Source organism: Brienomyrus brachyistius, chromosome 4 (assembly GCF_023856365.1).
Source record: "Brienomyrus brachyistius isolate T26 chromosome 4, BBRACH_0.4, whole genome shotgun sequence".
NCBI classification, from domain to species: Eukaryota; Metazoa; Chordata; class Actinopteri; order Osteoglossiformes; family Mormyridae; genus Brienomyrus; species Brienomyrus brachyistius.
In genome coordinates, this window is record NC_064536.1 from 41832964 (window position 1) to 41855408 (window position 22445).

The 22445-nt window shown below is 42.8% G+C and overlaps 1 protein-coding gene and 3 non-coding genes across 5 annotated transcripts; all 4 read left to right on the top strand.

Moving 5' to 3' along the window:
- Positions 1–2635: 2635 nt before the first annotated feature.
- On the top strand, positions 2636–9749 carry LOC125740722 (uncharacterized). 2 transcript variants are annotated; one of them, XM_049012261.1, is made up of 3 exons: positions 2636–2861; positions 3075–5089; positions 9627–9749. In XM_049012261.1, the coding sequence occupies exons 2-3, from the start codon at positions 3278–3280 to the stop codon at positions 9642–9644; spliced, it is 1830 nt and encodes a 609-aa protein (XP_048868218.1). In that variant the 5' UTR covers positions 2636–2861; positions 3075–3277; the 3' UTR covers positions 9645–9749. The 2 variants fall into 2 exon arrangements, with proteins under 2 accessions (XP_048868218.1, XP_048868217.1); XM_049012260.1 differs by lacking the exon at positions 9627–9749 and having other exon boundaries at positions 3075–9508.
- Positions 9750–15762: 6013 nt separating this feature from the next.
- Positions 15763–15834, top strand: trnae-uuc (transfer RNA glutamic acid (anticodon UUC)). The gene has a single exon. It is a non-coding gene; the product is annotated as a tRNA-Glu (tRNA).
- Positions 15835–16826: 992 nt separating this feature from the next.
- On the top strand, positions 16827–16899 carry trnar-acg (transfer RNA arginine (anticodon ACG)). Its single transcript has one exon. It is a non-coding gene; the product is annotated as a tRNA-Arg (tRNA).
- Positions 16900–17015: 116 nt separating this feature from the next.
- trnae-uuc (transfer RNA glutamic acid (anticodon UUC)) lies at positions 17016–17087 on the top strand. Its single transcript has one exon. It is a non-coding gene; the product is annotated as a tRNA-Glu (tRNA).
- Positions 17088–22445: the final 5358 nt, after the last annotated feature.

Here is a 22445-nt window from a genome sequence, read left to right on the forward strand (position 1 = left end):
CCCTGAAATGCTAAGGAAGGTGTTAGTGTCTGAGAAACCAAACTGATGTTAATGCTTGTCTGTTCCTTGTCCAATAGGGGGCAGCAACAGAGGCACTGCTCTACATGTGGGGAGCTGCTGCCCAGGATGAGAGGGACACGCAGATACTCCAGTGATGGGGAGGGATCATCACCATGGAGGAGAATCTTACAGTGATGTGAGCTGTATTTAAATGGCATGCAGCAATGTCATGTTACAGTGTGACAGTAAGAATCAGCCAGTGAGAAACAGACATTCGTGGCTGTTGTGCATTTTTACCGTGATCAAGACGCCATTTGCTGCACTTGTACGTCGCTTTGGAGAAAAACTTTTGCTAAATAAGATAAATGTAAATGTGAGGTTTTATTCTGGCGGTCTGTGAAATGTCACTTTTATATTAATGGAGAAAATATCATTAGCAGTATTAGTTTATTTGTATAATATAAAATGTCTATTATCATAATATACAGTATTTTGAGAAAGTATTGGCCAGTGTCTCTTTCTCTTGTCTGTCCGTCCTTCCTTCCTTCCATCCATCCATCCATCCATTTTCTGCCGCTTATCTGGGGTCGGGTCACAGGGGCAGCAGTCTAAGCAGGGATGCCCAGACCTCCCTCTCACCAGCCACCTCTTCCGGCTCCACCGGGGGATACCAAGGCGTTCCCAGGCCAGCCGAGAGAAACGCCCCAGGGCCTCCTCCTGGTTGGACATACCGGAAACACCTCCCCTGGGGGCGTCCAGGAGGCATCCCAGCTAGATGCCCGAACCCCTCAGTTGGCTCAGTTCAATGCGGAGGAGCAGCGGCTTTACTCAGTGCTCCTCCCGAATGTCTGAGCTCCTCACCCTGTCTCTAAGGCTGAGCCCAGGCCTGCTGTGGAGGAAGCTCATTCCGGTCGTTTGTATCCACAGTCTCATTCTTTCAGTCACTACCCAGAGCTCAAGACCATAGGTGAGGGTAGGAAGATAGATCGACTGGTAAATCAAAAGCTTCGCCTTCCAGCTCAGCTCCCTCCTCTCGACAGTACAGTACAGCGTCCACATTACTGCCAATGCTGCACCGATCCGTCTATCGTTTCTCTTGTGTACAGTATACACACTGATGAGGGTTTACTGACACCCCCTGCTGGAGTAACTTCACTATTTTGATGCCTTATTACAGATTTGCAGTTTAGTGATAGATGGAGTATTACTGAAAATGCAGAACACAGACTGTGTGACTTGTCATACACCATGTTAATAAAAATGCTTTTCATTGCTCCTGCATGCTGCAGTGGTGGCTGTGTGTAACACGGACGCCTCATACTATCAGGGGTTTGGGTTTGAATCCTGCCCCTGGCTGTCAGTGTGCTGTTTGTGTCCCCGGTTTGGGCCCCGTGCTTCCTGGGATGTGCCCCAGGCTGACTGTGACCCCAGCCTGGGCAAGAGGGGGAAAGATAGATGGATGATTTTTAAACATTTAAAACCCACAAAAAGGGAGGCAGTGAGGTTAAGGAGAGTCAGGAATTGAGTCTCCACAGATCTGAGGTCAGCGATACACACATAAGGCTCCTCTGATGCTCCTCTTCATCTTCTTCCTCCAGGTGAGGATCACTTACTCTGAGACAAGCTCTCACTCTCTCTCACTCCACCATTCAGTGTAATTAAGATGAAGATAAATTTTGCATAATATATTTACTACATTTATATTCATATTCTTCCATGAAGTTTTATCACTTCCTGTTAGTTTTTCTGAATTGCCAAAACACTAAACCTCAGTTTAAAAACTAAACTGTCAACTACCAAAACTCCTTCATCAAATCAATTCCACAGTTTGCAAAATGATAAACACTGTTTGTCTGCTTAGATACAATTAGCAAATCTGAATCTCCCAATTAGCAAAACTCTAAACACATTCTCATTCACAAAACACATTTAGCAGTGTGGTGCACTTGGACCCAGAATGGCACACACAGACTCTAAAAGTTACACAGAAATAACACCCTGTTTTCATCATTAACACACTACCACTGAAAACTGAGCACGCATGTGTGCAGTCTGTGATGTGTGGAACCCATTCAATAAACAGGACATAAGCCAAGTCAAATGAAAGCGGTGTGACTGAATTCAACATGGAGCATTACAACAGAAGAGGAAGAGGAGTGCGAGTCAGAGGAGGTGGACGAGGAGGAAGACCAAGAAGAAGAGGTGTAATTTCAAATGAAATCAGAGCAACGGTCATAGATCACGTTGTGGTTCATGGCATGACTATGAGGGAAGCAGGACAACATGTGCAACCAAAACTATGTTGGTTCACAGTGGCCTCCATGGTCAGGACCTTCAGGGAAGAAAACCGGTAAAATGTATTTTTGTCTCTGAAAGTTACGGCGTGACTTCAGTGTCAGTCAATGGCTCCACCAATCTCTATAAAGGGGACAGGGAAAAATAATTTCCTTACGGCACTATATCTGTTTTTGTACAGTGGAGAACATTTACAGTACAGCATGTATACTGCTAACAATATTATCTTTTTGCAGAATTGACAGATGGCCACATACAGTAGGGGTGGAAGAGCATGTAAGTTCTCAGAAGAACAAGAGATAGTAATTGTTGAGATGGTCCATCAAAACAATGCAATACGACTGTGTGAAATACAACAGCAGTGTGCTGTTCTATTGAGATAGTCACATTTAACCTTGTATAGAGTTGCAGTTTAGTGCCACCTTCTGGACAAAGATTGGTACTACACTTAGCGTTAGTGTCCTTGTTTGATGACGTTAAAAATGTGAGTCTAGCAGTAATACCAAAGAGCACATGGTCATGGCTGTTATCGCTCCCTGATTTAAGTTGATTTGAAGGCACATTCGGTATGTATACATTGTACAATTATTATTTTACTTATGTCTACATATATATACGTTATATCCATGTTAATTTACATGTTGGATATATAACTTTATTCTTTATTTAAATGATTGTATTACCTTTATGATTTAGGGAAGCAGGTCCCAGTCGTGCTTGTATGTGTACATATCATTATTTTTGTATACTTACCGTTATGTAATTTGTATATTTTGCAGTTTTACGTCATTCCATAAGCAACAGTAAAGGATAAACATTACCGTCTGAGTCTGTTGTCTTTTGGGAAACGTTATCTGACTGCCGAGTCAAGCAAGGCGTTTGACGCAGAGGGCAGAACAGTAAAACGAATATCTTTAGCGATCAACTTCCGGTTTTTGACTCCACGGCGGGGAGCACGTCAGCTCATGAGCGTCTGTCAACAATGTCTGATCCAAGCTCCAAGTCTGGATCACGGAAGCGGGCATCGAAGGCATCATGTTCGTCACATTACTCACGTGGCTCGGCAGCGGTAATCACGGCTGCTGTAATGGCTAGAGCAGAGGCTGAAGCAACTAAGGCGGAGATAGCTTTTGCTGGAAGAGAAAGTGAGCTAAAAATACAACAAGCGCAACTTGAGGCTTCATTAAAAGCTTTACAACTGGAGAAGAGAGCTGCTGCTATACAAGCGAAGGCAGAGGCTTTAGAAACAGCTGCAGAATTAGGAAACACAAGAAAATCCAGTTTAATGGAACTATCTACAGAGGATGCAACAGAACGCACGCAAGATTACATATTAAAACAGATAGTTGATGTTGAGGAAGCTGAGATGCCAGTCCTGGATGGCCCGTTTTATGATAACAAGGACAAAAGGGTTTCAGGAAAGCAACAATCACAGTCTACTCCATTCTATGTGCCGCAGGAAGGCCAGAGTGCTTTATATGCCACACCATCCAGTTTTCAGGCTGTTAATGTGGAGAGCATACAGAACCCTGCCTTTTCTCAGTCTATTGGTATGCCTCTTACACTCCCTAGTCGACGTAAGGCATTCCCACAGCCACCAAAGGATGTTCCTCACACATATGCTGCAGCAGGTCAAGATAGTGGAGAGAGGAGCAGAGACAGACAGGTACCACATGACTATTTTCAAACAACACCAAGTACTCACTTGTATGCAAATAATCAAATGTCTGATGTGGTCAGGTTCATTGCAAGACGTGAATTAGTGTCTACTGGCCTTACACAGTTTAACGATCAACCAGAGAACTTCAGAGCATGGAGAGCATCATTCTTGAATGTTACTAAAGACCTTGACCTTTCTCCAAGCGAAGAAATGGACTTGCTGGTAAGATGGCTGGGATGTGAGTCAGCTGAGCAGGCAAGACGCATCAGAGCTGTCCACATTAACTACCCAGCACAAGGGCTCAAACTTATCTGGAAAAGGCTTTATGAAACATACGGCTCACCGGAAATGGTAGAAAGTTCTCTCTTCAGGAAACTGGAGAATTTCCCAAAAATATCAAACAGAGACAATTGCAGATTGCGTGAGCTGGGAGATTTGCTTATGGAGATTCAAGCAGCTATGCAGGATGGGGATCTGATGGGTCTTTCCTATCTAGATACAGCACGAGGCGTAAATCCAATTATACAAAAACTGCCATTTAACTTACAAGAGAAGTGGCTGACAGTGGGATCTAAATACAAAGAGGACTATAGTGTTTCTTTTCCACCTTTCGAGTTCTTAGTAGATTTTGTATGCCAGCAAGCAAAAATGCGCAATGATCCAAGTTTCTCCCTTACAACTGTGCAGGAAGAGTCGCGCAGACCAAACAAACAGTTAAATAAATCAGTTTTTCCCAGAGCTGTTGCGACACACAAAACCCAGGTCTCTTCTGAGAATTCATCGGCTGCCACTGAACCCAAAAATAAGATAAATCCTGCTAAACATTGCTTTTTGCATGAGAAACCCCATCCTCTGTCCAGATGTAGAGGATTCCGGATGAAATCTATGGAACAGAGAAAATTGTTGCTCAAACAGCAAGGCATATGCTTCAAATGTTGCAGCTCCATTTCACACATGGCAAAGAACTGCGACGAAGTCATTAAATGTTCAGAATGTGGAAGCACTACCCACATAGCAGCGCTTCATCCAGGCCTAGCACCATGGGCGACTGTTCCAAAACACCCGGGAGTGGAGATTCAAACAATGAATGAAGACATTCCTGTGGTACCAGAGGTATCTTCAGCTTGTACAGAGGTATGTGGAAATAGTCAACTTCCACGTTCTTGCTCAAAGGTTTGTCTTGTGAAAGTCTATCCTGAAAATCGTCCAGAGAAAGCGGTCAAAGCATATGTTATACTAGATGACCAAAGCAACAGGTCACTCGCAAGACCAGAATTCTTCGATTTGTTTGATATTACAGAATGTAACATAGCCTATACCCTCAAAACATGTGCAGGCACGATGGTAACTGAAGGCAGACTAGCTCAAGGCTTTCAAGTGGAATCTTTTGATGGAAGCGTAGTCTTACCCTTACCTGTGCTTCTAGAGTGCAATGAAATTCCAGACAATCGCTCGGAAATTCCCAGTCCAGAAGTGATCAGTAGGCACAGGCACTTAAGACATCTTGCAAGGTACATTCCACGGCCTGACCATCATGCTCCGATTCTTCTGCTATTAGGCAGAGACATTATCAGGGTCCACAAAGCCCATAAACAAGTAAATGGTCCACCAAATGCCCCCTTCGCCCAAAAGTTGGACTTAGGGTGGGTAATTATTGGGGATATGTGCCTTGGGAAAATTCACAAACCTAACTTTGTCCAAGCTTATCACACCAACATTCTGGAAAATGGACAGTGTACGCATTTTTATCCATGTCCTAATAATTTTAACATAAAGGAGAAATCGCAGAAGGTGTCACCTTCTGAGCCTTGGTTCAGGGAGAGCATTCAAGGTCTAAAGGAATGGGATGTATTTCAGAGAACAAAAGATGATGAGAAAGTAGCTCTATCTATCGAGGACAAACTATTTCTCCAGATTATGGACAGTAAAGTCTACCAAGATGATGAAAATTCATGGGTTGCCCCACTCCCATTCAAGCAGCCAAGACAATATCTACCAAACAACCGTCCACAAGCTGTGGAACGTCTTAATGCGCTTAAGCGTTCTTTCAGAAAGAAGCCAGAAATGGAAAAGGACTTTGTAGCTTTTATGGAAAGTCTATTCCAAAATGATCATGCAGAGACAGCTGCTCCGGTCAGTCCTAAAGAACAGTGTTGGTATTTGCCTTCTTTTGGAGTTTACCATCCCAGAAAGCCATCCCAGATTCGAGTAGTCTTTGACTCAAGTGCTCAATATAAAGGCGTCTCGTTAAATGGGGTTCTTTTGTCAGGTCCAGACCTCAATAATAGTCTCCTTGGAGTTCTCATGCGATTCCGCAAAGACCCAGTCGCTTTCATGGTAGACATAAAACAAATGTTCTACTGCTTCAAAGTTCGACCTGCAGATAGGGACTACCTCAGATTCCTTTGGTTTCGTGACAATAACCCAGAGAATGAACCCACCGAATACCGTATGAAGGTACATGTATTTGGCAACAGCCCATCTTCAGCAGTGGCCATTTACTGTCTTCGACGTGCAGCTCAAGCAGGAGAAAAGGAGTTCGGACAAGATGTCAGACAGTTCGTAGAGCAAGACTTCTATATGGATGATGGACTGAAATCCTTAGCCACTCCAGAAATGGCCATCAGCTTGCTAAAACGGACACAGGACATGCTGGCCAATTCCAATTTGAAGTTGCATAAGTTGGCTTCAAACAGTAAGGAAGTCATGAGAGCGTTTCCGTCTGAGGATTATGCCAACGCATTAAAGGATCTGGATATAGGCGTCAATTCACTTCCCACGCAGCGCAGTCTTGGCCTACTTTGGAATTTGGATACGGATTGTTTCAACTTCCAAGTTCAGAATGATAAGAAACCTTGTACTAGACGTGGACTGCTTTCGGTGATAAACAGCTTGTACGATCCGTTAGGATTCGTAGCTCCTGTTACAGTTCAAGGCAAAGTACTATTGAGGGAATTGACCGGAAACTTTACTGACTGGGATTCACCCTTGCCTGTGAGCAATCAAGAGCTATGGGAGTCATGGAAAAACTCTCTGCAAGATTTGCAACATGTGCAAGTGCCAAGAAGTTATGGATCAACATCACTGTCAGATGCCAAATTCACAGAGCTCTCTGTGTTTTCTGATGCTTCAGAGAAAATAATTGCAGCAGTCGCTTACCTAAAAACAGTTGACTCAGATGGTAACTGTCATATAGGGTTCATCGCAGGCAAAGCAAGGTTAGCTCCACGACCAGAGCTCACTATACCGCGACTGGAATTATGTGCGGCAGTGTTGGCTGTGAACATAATGGAAACCATTACTGAGGAGATTGCTGTTAAGTTTGACAAGATAAACTTCTACACAGATAGTCGAGTTGTTCTTGGCTATATCTACAATGAGGAACGCAGATTTCATGTCTATGTGAGCAACCGAATACAGAGAATTCGGAGAAGCACTACTCCAGATCAGTGGCATTATGTAAGTTCAGAGCATAACCCTGCGGATATTGCAACACGGCCCATAGCACCCATGAAGTTGCAAAACACAATCTGGTTCAGTGGACCTGCATTTTTGCATCGACCAAAGACAGAGACTGTCGCTAAAGCTCCCTATGCACTTGTCGATCCTGAGCAGGATGTAGAAATTCGTACACATGTAACAGTGTTGAACACCACTGTCTCAAAACGCTTTGAACGATTTTCTGATTGGAGTCGTTTGATCAGAGCTATAGGCAAGTTGATTCACATTGCATGCTCTTACAAGCAGGACCCGAACAGCAGCACTCCAACGTGCAAGGGTTGGCACTGTTGTGAGTTGCCCCTGAGTACTGACACAATACATCAGAGCAAAGTTGTTGTTGTGAAAGCCATACAACGGGAAATGTACGCTGAAGAGTTGCAGTGTCTGAAACAGAACAAATCGCTTCCAAAAACTAGCACGCTTCAGAAACTAGACCCTTTCGTGGATGAAAGTGGTCTCTTAAGGATTGGTGGTCGTCTGCTCAATGCCGATTTAAGCTCTGGAGAAAAGAGGCCCCTCATCATACCTGGTAAGAGCCATGTAGCCTTACTCCTGATACGACACTTTCATGAGCAAACTCATCACCAAGGTCGTCACCTTACAGAGGGTGCGATAAGATCTGCCGGCTATTGGATAATAGGAGGTAAAAGACGGGTGAGCAGTCTCATCCATTCCTGTGTTGTATGTCGTAGACTCAGGCGGGGTTGTGAAACTCAAAAGATGGCAGATCTGCCCAAAGACAGACTCAGTGCAGAGCCTCCTTTCACACATGTGGGAATAGATGTGTTCGGGCCCTGGTCAGTGTCTGCTCGAAAAACAAGAGGTGGCATAGCAGAAAATAAAAGATGGGCAGTGTTATTCACGTGTCTAAGTATCAGGGCCATTCACATAGAGGTGATTGAATCTCTGAGTACTTCTAGCTTTATTAATGCCTTAAGGAGGTTCTTGGCAATCCGGGGTCCAGTGAAACAGATTCGCTCAGATAGAGGAACTAATTTCATTGGAGCTTGTAAAGATCTACAGATATCTTCTAATGTGGATGAAAAGGCAGTGGAACGTTTCCTGTCAGATCAGGGGTGTGTGTGGACATTCAACCCTCCCCATTCATCGCATATGGGTGGCGCGTGGGAAAGGATGATTGGACTCACTCGTAAGATCTTGGATTCTATGCTCCTTCAGACGACGTCCTCCAAACTCACTCATGAGGTACTTTCCACCTTTATGGCCGAAGTCACTGCCATTATAAACAACAGACCTTTGATACCTGTGTCGACTGATCCGGCGGATCCTTTCATCTTAACACCAGCAACATTACTTACCCAAAAGTCTGGTACCGACTTACTTCCTCCTGGGAATTTTGAGAAGCCTGGTCTATACAAACAACAGTGGCGTATGGTTCAAAGCCTTGCAAGTATGTTTTGGGACAGATGGCGTAAACAGTACCTCGCTACACTACAGTACAGGCGGAAGTGGCAACATCAACAACCCAACGTCTCCAAAGGATGTATAGTCCTGCTCAAAGACTCTCAGTCCAAACGGAATGACTGGCCCTTGGGTATCATAACGGAAACTTACCCTGGTCAGGATGGACGAGTCAGGAAAGTACAAGTGAGGATCATTGGGAAAGATGGTCCCAAATTGTTTCTCAGACCAATTAATGAGATGATACTACTCCTCCATGACGATCCTAAACAGGATGTTAAAAATTAAAAGGAAGAGAGAGTTTGGTATTTTTAGAATACCAGACGGGGAGTGTGCTGTTCTATTGAGATAGTCACATTTAACCTTGTATAGAGTTGCAGTTTAGTGCCACCTTCTGGACAAAGATTGGTACTACACTTAGCGTTAGTGTCCTTGTTTGATGACGTTAAAAATGTGAGTCTAGCAGTAATACCAAAGAGCACATGGTCATGGCTGTTATCGCTCCCTGATTTAAGTTGATTTGAAGGCACATTCGGTATGTATACATTGTACAATTATTATTTTACTTATGTCTACATATATATACGTTATATCCATGTTAATTTACATGTTGGATATATAACTTTATTCTTTATTTAAATGATTGTATTACCTTTATGATTTAGGGAAGCAGGTCCCAGTCGTGCTTGTATGTGTACATATCATTATTTTTGTATACTTACCGTTATGTAATTTGTATATTTTGCAGTTTTACGTCATTCCATAAGCAACAGTAAAGGATAAACATTACCGTCTGAGTCTGTTGTCTTTTGGGAAACGTTATCTGACTGCCGAGTCAAGCAAGGCGTTTGACGCAGAGGGCAGAACAAGCAGATTATTGAAGACAATGTGCATTTCGATAGAATAAATCATGTGAGTCTTTCAACAAATGACCGTGTCCTGCAACGCAACCAGATAAGGATGAAACAAGCCTATAGGGTGCCGTTTGAGCGAAACTGAAATAGTGAAAGAGCAACGAAATCAATATGTGCAAGTAACTAAACTGTTACAGTACACTCTGCACTAGCATGTACAGTATACTGTACTATATATGTCATTCACAGAACGGAGGGTAATCTATTTTCATTGTGTATAGAGACTTTTTGAACTTGACTCAATGGAGAGGCCTCACAAATACATCTTCATGGATGAAGCTGGATTCAATCTGGCAAAAAGGAGAAAGAGAGGTCGCAGCATAACTGGTCAACGTGCCATTGTAGAAGTGCCTGGCCAGTGTGGTGGAAATGTGACCATATGCGCTGCCATCAGCAGCTATGGGGTTGTCCACTGCCATGTTGTTGTTGGGCCATACGATACTGACCTTCTTCTAACATTCCTGGATGGTCTATGGGATGCTTTGCTCGGACATGAGCGGAGAGGTGACGAGCAGGCAGAGCATCGCATTTATGTTATCATTTAGGACAATGTGAGCTTTCACCGTGGTCCAAGAATACGTGATTGGTTTAACAATAACCAGCATTTTATGAATGTTTGCCTTCCTCCATACACTCCCTTTTTAAACCCTACTGAGGAATTTTTCTCAGCATGGCGGTGGAAAGTATATTACCGAAATCCCTACATACAGGAAAATCTCATCCAAGCAATGGATGCAGCGTGTGATGATGTAAGAATGGAATCTTGCCAAGGCTGGATTCGGGAAGCCAAAGGATTCTTTCCACGTTGTCTTGCAAGTGAGAACATTGCATGTGATGTAGATGAAGTCCTGTGGCCTGACTGGATGCAGAGGCATGATGATGCGGCTGAATCACTGATCGATTTTGATGTAAAAATATGTAAAAGTACAGAGTGCATTTTGTTTTGCTGCAGGTTTCTTTGTTTGGATGTAAATAAGCTTTCATAGGTACAGGAATGTCCTAAATAAAGATTATTTTCCTTTTATCCCAGAGTGATTTGCATTTGTTTATGTAGTGTGTCAATTTCTGAGTAGTGTTTTGTGTGTTTTCTGACAGTTGTGCTTGATTTTGAGTAAAGTTAAAATACTCTTGGTTCAACTGTTTGATTTTGCAAGTCAAGTAAAAGGTTTTATGAGCATAAGTTGAACTTTAGGGTTTGTGCTTAGTGTTTTGAGAAAAGGAGAGGAGATTTTAAGGAATGCGTTTTAGCAATTCAGAAAAACTAATAGTCTGTGGTGGTAGCATGTTGACTAACTTTGATTTTAGAATTGGCTGCAGTCTTCTTTGTGTCCACTATGTGGCAGCAGTATAAAGGAAATATCTTATTCTGTCACAGCTGCTGGTGTGTGTAAAAATTCACATACTCTGATAACAAGTAATTCTGCCTCCAACTGTTTGTCAGGGATCTGGGCAGGAATGAATTACATGCCGACTGTACATACAACAGAGATGGGCTCCTGAGAGAACTTTGCCAGAAGTTGAAACACGACTTTAAGAATGACACTGATCCAGAAGTGGATAGTTTAGGTCCAGAAAGTAAAAATCCAGTTTTAGATGTTGTTTCAAACAACTAGTTGTGTAAAGTGCCACAGACACAGAGTACTCAGCTGTTTGGTTGAAACTAAATCTTGGTCTGGACTTTTACTTTCTGGACCTGAACTATCCACTGCTGCACTGACCCCCACCTTCTTGGGGGAGGGAGTCAGTCCAGACCAGGTCCCGCCCCCCAGCTAATAGGCTCCCTGGAAGCTGAAGGGTGTTCCAGCTAGACAGTGCTAAGTGATCTGAGTAATGGGGGGAGCACGGTCACAACAGAGGGGGAAGTACCCCTCCCCCCCAGGAAGTAGAAGCGGAGGGTGAGGACAGCTCACTTAATTATCAATCACTGTTTCTCAGTGGTGCTATACTTTGTCTCTCTCGCTGACAGTTTCTTGCTGATGTAGAGCCCTGGGCACTGCTCTTCCTCCTGCTCTTCCTCCCCCCCTGCCCCCAGACACCCTCCCTCCCCCAGTGGCACACACCCCATGGCAGTGCTGCTGGCCTCCTCAGCACATGCAGGGCTGCCCTTATAGAGCCACACATGCCACAGCCAGTCACTGCTGTAAAGGACGACGTTGGTCAGGTGGGCTGTGGTCTGTCAGTAGGTGACACAGAAGACAGCAGAACTCGTATCAGCCAATCAGAGAGGAGAAAGTGGGTTTTTCATTGGACTCCTCAATCACAGATAGAGACAGAGAAACAATGCAGATTTGGAGAATCAGGAAATGAGTGTCAGTCTCCACAGATCTGAGGGCAGTGAGACACACATAAGGCTCCTCTGATGCTCCTCTTCATCCTCTGATGGGCCTCCAGGTGAGAATCACTTACTTCAGAATGGTTATTTCTTCACTTCGTTTTTATAATGATTAACAGCAGATATCCCAGGAAAATGTATAAATTAACTATAATTTGACAGCATGTAGTTCAGCCCTTAACTGTGTATGAGCCCTTCAATAGACGGACATCATATGGATTAATGTCGGGTAGGAGGTTATATTCAGAGTACAGGCAGTCGTCAGGTTACAAACCAGATCGGTTCCCAAAGTCAGTCTTTAAGGTGAATTTGTAGGAAAGTCAGAAAAGTAAATGCAGTACATGATAATAATTATCATTATTATTACTGTTATACAGTAAAAAACAAAAATACAGTACTGTACTTCCAGCCAGCAAGCCGCTGAAGCCGTGCAATGATTTCAGGAGCACAGGGGGTTCATTTGAAGCCGGCACCTGGCGATATTTCGGCGCCTGTGGGTAAGTACATCGCCGGATACTTTCAGTTGTTGAAAAAAAATCTGCCTCTGTTCCCAGAATCAAACGATCAGCACTCGGTGCCACAGTAAAAGATTTTTTTGCAGAAATTTCCGTGTTCTGTCTAGGCGCAGCCATCTTCCTCTTAGCTTGGCTTTCTTAATTCTTATCTTCGTTTTGATTGGCTATTTTTGGCAAGCTTTTATTCTGCGTTTTCTGATTGGCTGATTGAGGCAAGTGGACAAAATGGCGTCTAGAAAGCGAAGCAGGAACTGAAGGTGAGTTTAATACTTAATAAAGTGAGACCAGCATGGCGTAACACTATACTATTTCATCCCGGTGTCGTCGCTTCGGTTGCCGCATGCATTGCATTGACATACAACTCGACTCGTCGACTTATTCACACAGTACAGATGCACATGGATCAGACCAGCAGCAGACGATCGATATCTTCGTTCGTTCGAGCCAACATCGGCGTAAAATTGGTGAAAAATATGGGGAGATATTGCATGACACTGATTTTGTTCGAAAGCTAAGGCCGACAGCTTATTTCCAAAGTGAAATATTCTGACAAAAAAACGACAAAACGCTGGAGCATCTGAACTCGCTGATCTAGTTGTGTGTGTAGGCTAGCTACCATTACTAGCCATATAATGTACAGCGATGACGTCACGATCAGCCGAGCTTGTTTACAAACATTAACACGTGTTCCAAGTTAACCCATTCTGACAGTTTTTATACCAATTATGAACCTACATCAGTTTGGCTCAGAGGCATTGTATTTTGAAAGAGACTTTTAGTTGGTAACTTGGAGTGGTTGTTTTTTTCATAAGTACTAGTATTTCATGGGCATGACATGAGTGTACCTGGTAGGATTATGGAATTATTTTGATTTAGGAGACCACTGAATTTACTGAATGAAGAAGCTACATTCAGACAGTTGTAGGTTCCTTTAACGTGTCTAATAGGGTGTGAAATAAATAAATGAATGAAGTCATAGACATAATTTCCTTTGTTATGTTAACTTTATTTTTTTTAATGATTGGTTAATCGTTAAAAGTCTTATTTCAGATACTGGTAAGCTGACCTCTTGTTGATGAATCCATTACTTGATAATTGAGCACTGCAACTGACCAGTACATCAATCATTAATCAACATAATCTAAGAATGAGATACATTTGGTGTCCTCAGTAACAGACTGCTACTACTACTTAGTACTACTACTGTATGATGAAAGTTTGTGTCAGTAAAATTTGTTGGAATGAGGCCTCTAAGATGCCTGAAAAAGGGAATATTAAAGGTTCTACATTTCAAAATTTCCTCAGAAGGACCCCTACAACCCCCTGAAATTGGTTTACGTCGCATGTCTCGGAGTTTGCGTGTCGAGTTTCCCTGAACAATGGTAGCCACCTACTTTCAAGGTGGTAACCTCTTTCTCTTGAAACTAATGAACCCCCTGGGAGTGTCACTAATGGCGCATCTGTTTGTTATTGCAAACCATTGTATTTAGCCCAAATTTTTAATATAAAAGGCTTCATGGCAGTCCGATCGTAAGTATGAGCTGTCCATAAGTCGGCCTCCTTAACTCGGGGACTGCCTGTAAAGACATCTGGGCTGACTGACTGATTTTAGAATTGATTGCAATATTTTATTTGTCCACTATGTGGTAGCAGTACACAGAAATGTTCTAATTCTATCATTACACCTGCATGATGGACTGACAAAGTCTGCAGATATACTGACATATTGCAGTACCACCATATCTGTACCCGTAATCAAAACAGTGACAGTGAGAAAATCATTTGTGTTTTTATACACTGACACACATTTTTACAATGTGGTCTTATGGACAACATTGACTGCCATATATTACTAATACCCCTATCAGTGTGTGAACCTTTATATGTAATACAATTTATAAATGTCATGATGAACCAAACAGTACTTAAAGATGGATGAGAAAAAGCAACAAAGAAAATCAAATAATTTTTCAAATGTTTAATGTTTTACACAACAAGTAGCAAAGGTGTTTATAAATAAATAAAATATGTTGGCCTATAAAAAACAAAAATACACAAGAGACAAAATGAAAAGCAAACAAACAGCAGGACATGACAAACTTTCTGTGGTCAATCATTTCTTTAAGAAATCGGTATGGGCACAGAACCTGCTCAGTATTTGGAGGGGAGCGTCTGTAAAAGCACAAAAAAGGAACACGTTTGACCTACAGCACAGCTCCATCACCCTGCTGTCTTAATAAAAAGCCCAATAAGCATCTTCCAGCTTGAACTTCCATTTTAATATGCCTTTGGTGTTAATGTCGTGTGAGCAGCTGGAGTGACGGTCTCTGCAAGGTGTTTCAAACCCACATGAGAAACTTGAAACTTTACAAGCTAAAGCTAGCTGGTTCACCGGAGAAGCTCTGCAATAAGTGGAAATGTGTCTAATTTACGTCGTTTAAGCTACCATTGGCTAACTTGCTAACAGCTACCATAACTCCAAAGTTTAACTGAGATGTCAAGAAAATCAGTTACTAGCATACTTGACATTGTAATATTTTGTCTGAGCCATTACAAATATAAACTACATAATAAAATTTGAAATATACAAGCCTCCCGGATCCTCGTTTTCCGGGTCGTTTGCAGGCTGCGCGTGACGTCAGAGCCAGAGCGTGCTAATGAGAGAGAGTTGCAGCTTGTACTGACTCGTAGCGACAAACTTAACAAATATTGCGGGAAATGAAATACTTTGGTGTACGGCAGAGGTGCTGTCACGATCACGGGCGGGCTGAGCGGCGATCGTGCGGGTAGGCGGGCAAGGAACAGGCAAACAGGTCGAAATCAGGGCAAAAGTCGGGGTTTAATGCGGGAATTGGGAGCAGGGAACACCAAACGCCAAGAAACATCACCTAACCACAATGACGGACAAGAGAGACAAGCAAGACTAGGACTTAAATAGGACAAGACTGATCAAAGTAATCGGACACAGGTGGAGACGATCAGGGAAGCACACGTGGGTAATCAGGGGCCGTGGCACACACGAGGAGCGTACGAGCAGGGCATGACAGGTGCAGAGTTTGATGGAAATTATGACGGGCTACAGAATCCAGGAACAACTAGATGCAAAACACAGGCGACATTGTGTCCCATATGGTCTAGTGTTTAGGATTCCTGGTTTTCACCCTGGTGGCCCGGGTTCGACTCCCGGTATGGGCATTGTACTTATCGTTGTCTGCAGCATTGCAACTAATCGTGTCCCTGTGCTAAGGCAGCAAAAATGCTCTTCCTGGGAAGTCTAACAATCTTGCTGGAAATACTGACCAGTCATTACATAGAACTCAGGTGGAGCTGTCACCTTGCACGTGATTTTGCCATACTTTGGTGTGACAATATTTATTACATTTTTAGTATTTTTAAGACAGCGCCGATTCCCTCCAGTCGTAGGTTGTGGTGCCGTGCCAGGTTACCCCTGAAAAACACTGTCCCCGACAATTCAGATCAGACACACAAAATGAAATGAATTACTTGAGAAAATGAACTTTTACCATAGAATACCTTTTGTTGGTTACGAAATGCAATTTGTACAGAAAAAAAATATCTTACCCGTGGTGAAACAGCCAAAAAGAAAACACCAAGAATACGAGAGATTTTGCTCAAATTACGCAGTTTTTCGGCCATAAATGTGTGCATTGTCTAGGATGCTGGATGCGAAGCCAAAAACGTCACCGATGCGAAGGGAATGTCCGTGCTGCAACACCAGCGTGTCAGCGGGGCAGGCGGGTCCTTGTTTCACTGGCCAACCACACGGGGCCAGTCGGCTCGCTTGGCCAATTGGTCGAGACCGTTGTAAAACATTTAGTTGAAACACTTGTTCAACTGGCCAATAGAGGGCTGAAACATTTGTTGCACTAAAGCCGAAAGGAGGCTGGCAAAAGGAACATAGATGACAGACAGATTTGGGAAGCATTGCGTATTTTCAGACTGTAGCATTTACTTTTAGTTGATTTTCCATCTGTCATTCTCATAAGCATTATTGCTACTTAAAAAGATAAAATTTCTTGTGACATTATTTGATACTGAGAGGAAGAATCTGTTTTTAAGAAATACTTGAAAGTCATCTGAAGTGTGAAATCGACACAAGAAAGATCTGGATGCAAATGCATTTAATCCTTTTCTCTTTGTGTTACTTGTTTGTCCTTCCATGCTGTGGGCCAGTGGCGCAATGGATAACGCGTCTGACTACGGCTCAGAAGATTCTAGGTTCGACTCCTGGCTGGCTCGGACATTTCTTTCCTTTACTCTAATGCCTTCTGCTTTAGCCGCTCCATGCTACCAACATCTTGGCTTCCTCGCATCAGCTGCAGACAGGGAGCTCACAAGAGGCAGGCTGCATGGTGTCCCATATGGTCTAGCGGTTAGGATTCCTGGTTTTCACCCAGGCGGCCCGGATTCGACTCCCGGTATGGGAATTGTACTTATCGTTGACTGCACCCCTGCAACTGATCTTTATAACTTTTGTTGGTTACGAAATGCAATTTATACAGAAAAAAAATATCTTACCCGTGGTGAAACGTTTAATCCGCGTAATGCGTTTAATCCTTTTCTCTTTGTGTCACTTGTTGAGCCCCGCACTGGACAGAACCAGGACAGTGCAGAGATTATGATAAGGCATATTTGCAAAGTGTTTTCAATTTTCCAAGTCCTTCACAGATTTGTGTTAGTTGACTTTCTATTGATTGTTTTTATATTAATGATTTCGGTTATACCATGAAGATAAGTCTTACTCCTAGTACGGTTTCCTTCTGTTTCAGTGATGTGTGCATCATAATTATGACAGGGATAGGACATGAGTCTAATTTTTCCTGAACAGGTCAGGAATTATCTATATATTGCAAAGCATTTTTAGAGAAATCACTGCTAAATATGGTCTTTGAGGAAATCAAGCATTTGTAGTCAATTATGTAATAAGAGAGACAGGGGAAGTAGGGGGGGACTCAATGAAGCAGGTGTTCTCAGTTAGTTGGATTTACTTAATATGTGCATGTGTACAGCAGAGGGACATGCGTGTGTGCAGCAGAGGGACATGCGTGTGTGCAGCACAGGGACATGCGTGTGTGTGCAGCACAGGGACATGTGTGTGTGCAGAACAGGGACATGCGTGTGTGCAGCACAGGGACATGCGTGTGTGCAGAACAGGGACATGCGTGTGTGCAGAACAGGGACATGCGTGTGTGCAGAACAGGGACATGCGTGTGTGCAGCACAGGGACATGCGTGTGTGCAGAATAGGGACATGCGTGTGTGCAGAACAGGGACATGCGTGTGTGCAGCACAGGGACATGCGTGTGTGCAGAACAGGGACATGCGTGTGTGCAGCACAGGGGCATGCGTGTGTACAGCACAGGGACATGTGTGTGTATAGCACAGGGACATGCGTGTGTGCAGAACAGGGACATGCGTGTGTGCAGAACAGGGACATGCGTGTGTGCAGCACAGGAGTATCTTCATGTTGTTCAAATTTTATATTCGTTACTAGAACAGCCAGAAACAGAGAGAAAAAATACATTTCTATTCGCCACATGCTGTATTAGTGTTACTGCACTAGCTAGGATCTTAATCATTCAGGAGTTGGATTAAACCATTACAGACCTGTTACATCAGTAAAAAAAAATACAAATTTATGTTTTCATAGGTATTCAAGATAATTTCATTAATCGTCTCGCTTGTGATAAGCAACAAAATGCCGACTACAGGTCACTCAGATATTCAAAATGATCTAAGTTACAGGTTATTTAGTTATAGGCCCGCCTCACCTTCGATGGATCAGTCAACGGTAGGGTTTCAGCACGTGCAATGCGCGTCCACGCGAATCAACTCGGGGCCAGAATAATAAAATAAGGTGGTGTGGGGACAGTATGATCGGCGCACCCTGAATGGCAAGGCTTTTTCAGCTAACCATCTTCTAAACACGGGGACCAGCAGCTCCTTAAACAAGAAAACAAACGTTAACAGTGAGGTATAACAGGCCCCAACTTGTTTTATACTTTTGCTGCACAACATCTTCATGGCGCCAGGGAGGATATGCGGGGGGGTATGCGGGGAATTACTTTTAACACTTCGGATACAAAGCCAGGGATGGAATTAATCTATTAAAACAAGGTAAGCCAGCCTTTTATACTTTTATTTTGCTGTTTTAGACACTTAATTGGCGGTGGCGTTGGGAAGGCTGGTGACGTGTCGCCGTCGTTCAGCCGATCAAAACAAGATTTATATCAATTTTCCAAAGGGTCCGAGCTTATAAAATATAAAATAATGTGTTTGACTGGGAACACAGCAGCAGTCTTCACACTGCTTTTAATAAGGGAATGTCACGTTGACATCTGTCAGCCCTAGTTTGTTAACAACTCGAGTTTGTTTATCCGTGTAAGTAAGAAACAGTTTTGGGTTTGGCTGGCATCTCCTAACTATCTGGATTATACCTAGACTATGTTTGGGCATTTTTGTGCAAGTGTTTTAAGCGTTTTATTTCACGAAGGCCCGATCGTTTGTTCTATTCCCATATATGGGGCCCGGTGCTGGCCCTCGCCTTGAAGCACTGTTGTTATCTAAGTAGTTTCAATTTCTTTGCTCCTGGGGCTATTATTGTTGTTGCAAAATTAGTATCAAATGTGTGCGGAGAGTTGTGTAATGGTATCTCAATTCGTGTGTGCGTTATTACACTTGTAAATTTGCGTACGAATCTCTAAATATCTGCTGAGATTTGCGAATGTGTACAATAATCTGCGAATGTGTATTCAGAATCCGCGCAGTCAGATTTGTAATAGTGGATGCGATTGGGTTTCAGTTGTTTGCTCTTTGTTTTTTTTCTTTCCTTCGGGTTTGTAAACATGTAAAAAAACTCTGAATGTGTAATTAGTACGTTTTTCTCTGAACAAAATGTGTGAGAAGGTGACGAAAATGGCCGCTTTGGTTCTATATATCCCAGTTTAGGGTAAACTAAACAGACAAATCTTCACATGCATTTCGATCAAAAATCCCGTGTGAAACGGCAGTTAATCAAGAGGACCGCCTGAATGATATCTGATGACTTATCTGTATTTTCAGCAGTGTTAATTTTGTTGACGAAAAATATTCGCCATGGTTATCATCAACGACCTTTATTTTCAGAATAAAAAGAGAGGATAACTAAATAAAAATTATTTCGCGAGGCCTAAGACTGTGACGAAGGGTATTGACACTTTCGTCAACGAATAAAAACGAGACGGAAATGTTTGCCGGAGACGAGATATACAATCAGAACTAATGTAGTTCGCATACAGGGATATTCAACAAAAATTTGAAGTTAGAGAAATTTTCTAGAAGCAAAGGTCTGGAAGATCATAATGTCTAACTATTTAGTATGACATATATTTAAATAACCTATTAGTTGTATGAACACTGCATCTAATCAATAACTGACTGGCAAATCAAATTAATTCAGTACAATTCAAAAAGTTTTCGACAATATTTGTCATGTGACGTAGAACTGAACATATATGCATAAAGTTTTCTCATTTACTAAATAAAAGTAGGGCTGCATTTCATCCATCCATCCATCCATTTTCCAAACCGCTCATCCTATCGGGTCGCGGGGGGTCCGGAGCCTATCCCGGAAGCAATGGGCACGAGGTAGGGAACAACCCAGGATGAGGGGCCAGCCCATCGCAGGGCACACTCACACACCATTCACTCACACATGCACACCTATGGGCAATTCTTAGCTACTCCAATTAGCCTCAGCATGTTTTTGGACAGTGGGGGGAAACCGGAGTACCCGGAGGAAACCCCACGACGACATGGGGAGAACATGCAAACTCCACATGCATGTGACCCAGGCGGAGACTCGAACCCAGGTCCCAGAGGTGTGAGGCAACAGTGCTAACCACTGCACCACCATGCCGCCCCTGTTGCATTTAAAAATAAGAAAAAATTAATAAAACGTGGAAATTGTACATGTTTGAATAAAGTGCTTCACTTAAGCCGTAAAACCCTAATACCGTTGTGTTTGTGTCATATATGTTAGTGTTCATGGAATTAAGTATTGGTTTCGATAACCCAACAACGGTAATACAATTACAGTCTCGCTTTAATATAAATACAAACTTATCACTTCGATCGCTATCAGAGTAGGATATTATTTCGAAAAGATATCAAACGTGACATGTTTTTCTCATATTAGCTTTATATTTGTCAGAGTAACAACGCAAACGGAATGACGAGCCGTTTCAGGCGAAAACAACAGATTTTACTTTTTATTCCAAATAAAACATGGGGTTACCAACTTCAGCCAGGTGGCTGGAGTGAGGTTTTCAGTTCGAGTTGTCTGCACACAAATGTAACAGTTCTTACCTTGTAAATAGTCTGTATTTAACCGTGTAAATTCCCATTTGACGTAGCCAATTTTTGGTTTATAATGGAATATTACCGGTTTGCCGTAAGATTTCCTGCGTGAATCTGAATGCGTGAGTGTAATGCCAGATGCTTGAGATTTGGCAACCCTGAAAACGTAAATTTTTTTATTTCACCTGAGTTGATTTATATAACAAATAACATCACTTTATACAGTTGTTAAAAAGCAGAAACTTCAACGAACATGAAAGCACCAATAAACTACGTCTTCAAATATCCATCCATTTTCCAAACCGCTTATCTTACTGGGTCGCGGGGGTCCGGAGCCTATCCCGGAAGCAATGGGCATGAGGCAGAGAACAACCCTGGATAGGGGGCCAGCCCATCGCAGGGCACACTCACACACCATTCACACACACGCATGCGCACCCACGGGCAATTTATAAACTCCAATTAGCCACGGAAACCCCAAGACGACATGGGGAGAACGTGCAAATTCCACACACATGCGACCCAGGAGGACACGAACCCGGGTCCCAGAGGTGTGAGGCAACAGTGCTAACCACCATGCCGCCTCCATCTTCAAATATTTATTTAAATATTTCTGTTTTAATATTCAGAGAGAACAGGCCTGGTGGCATTATAGCCTACGCATTTTGAAGTGATTTAATTTAGCACTAATGGCACTAGAGATTTTACAGTTCTCAGTTTCCGGGGTAAACAAACACAAGTTTGTGTTTCAAATAGGAGAGAAATCTGTGTATTTGTTTACTGCACAGTCAGACCTTAATACCATCCGTTAACATTGCTTTCATTTCATCTTGGTGAATATAGTGCAACCACCCATCCATTTTCCAAACCGCTTATCCTAATGGGTCGCGGGGGGTCCGGAGCCTATGGTGAATATAGTGACTTTCAGAAATCGAAGTGAAACTTTAAACATTATACTTAGCACTTTTAATTTTAGACGACTAAATCAACTGAAGTTTTAGTTCACTGTAATTATGATATTTAGTCAACTAAAACTAAAATTATGATTGAAACTAAATGAGAAAATTAGCAAAACTTTTCAGGAAGAGTTTTATGTTTTCTCATTTAAGGCATATTGGAAACTACCAGGCTGCAGACGTGAAAACCTGCCTTTGCCATACCGGGAACGGAACCCGGCCCGCCAGGCTACAGGGATGTCTACTTTCGTCAGCTGGCTGACATGCGATTTTCATTGCGGATAAATCTGCACAATGCTTTACATGCATGTAAGAGTTTTATTACCTTGTAAACAGTCTGTTGGGTTTGAAAACTGCCCCAGTGCTTTTGATGTAGCTAATTTGGGGCTTAAAGTGGAAGAATATATATTTACCATAACACTTCTGGCAACAGCATGAAAGTCGGAAAGCGTGAGTGTCACGCCAAATGCGTGCAAGGTCGCCACCCTGTGGA

What these genes read in the sequence shown, in the direction of transcription:
- LOC125740722 (XM_049012260.1), top strand. Translation starts at nt 3,278, where the DNA reads ATGTCTGATCCAAGCTCCAAGTCTGGATCACGGAAGCGGGCATCGAAG.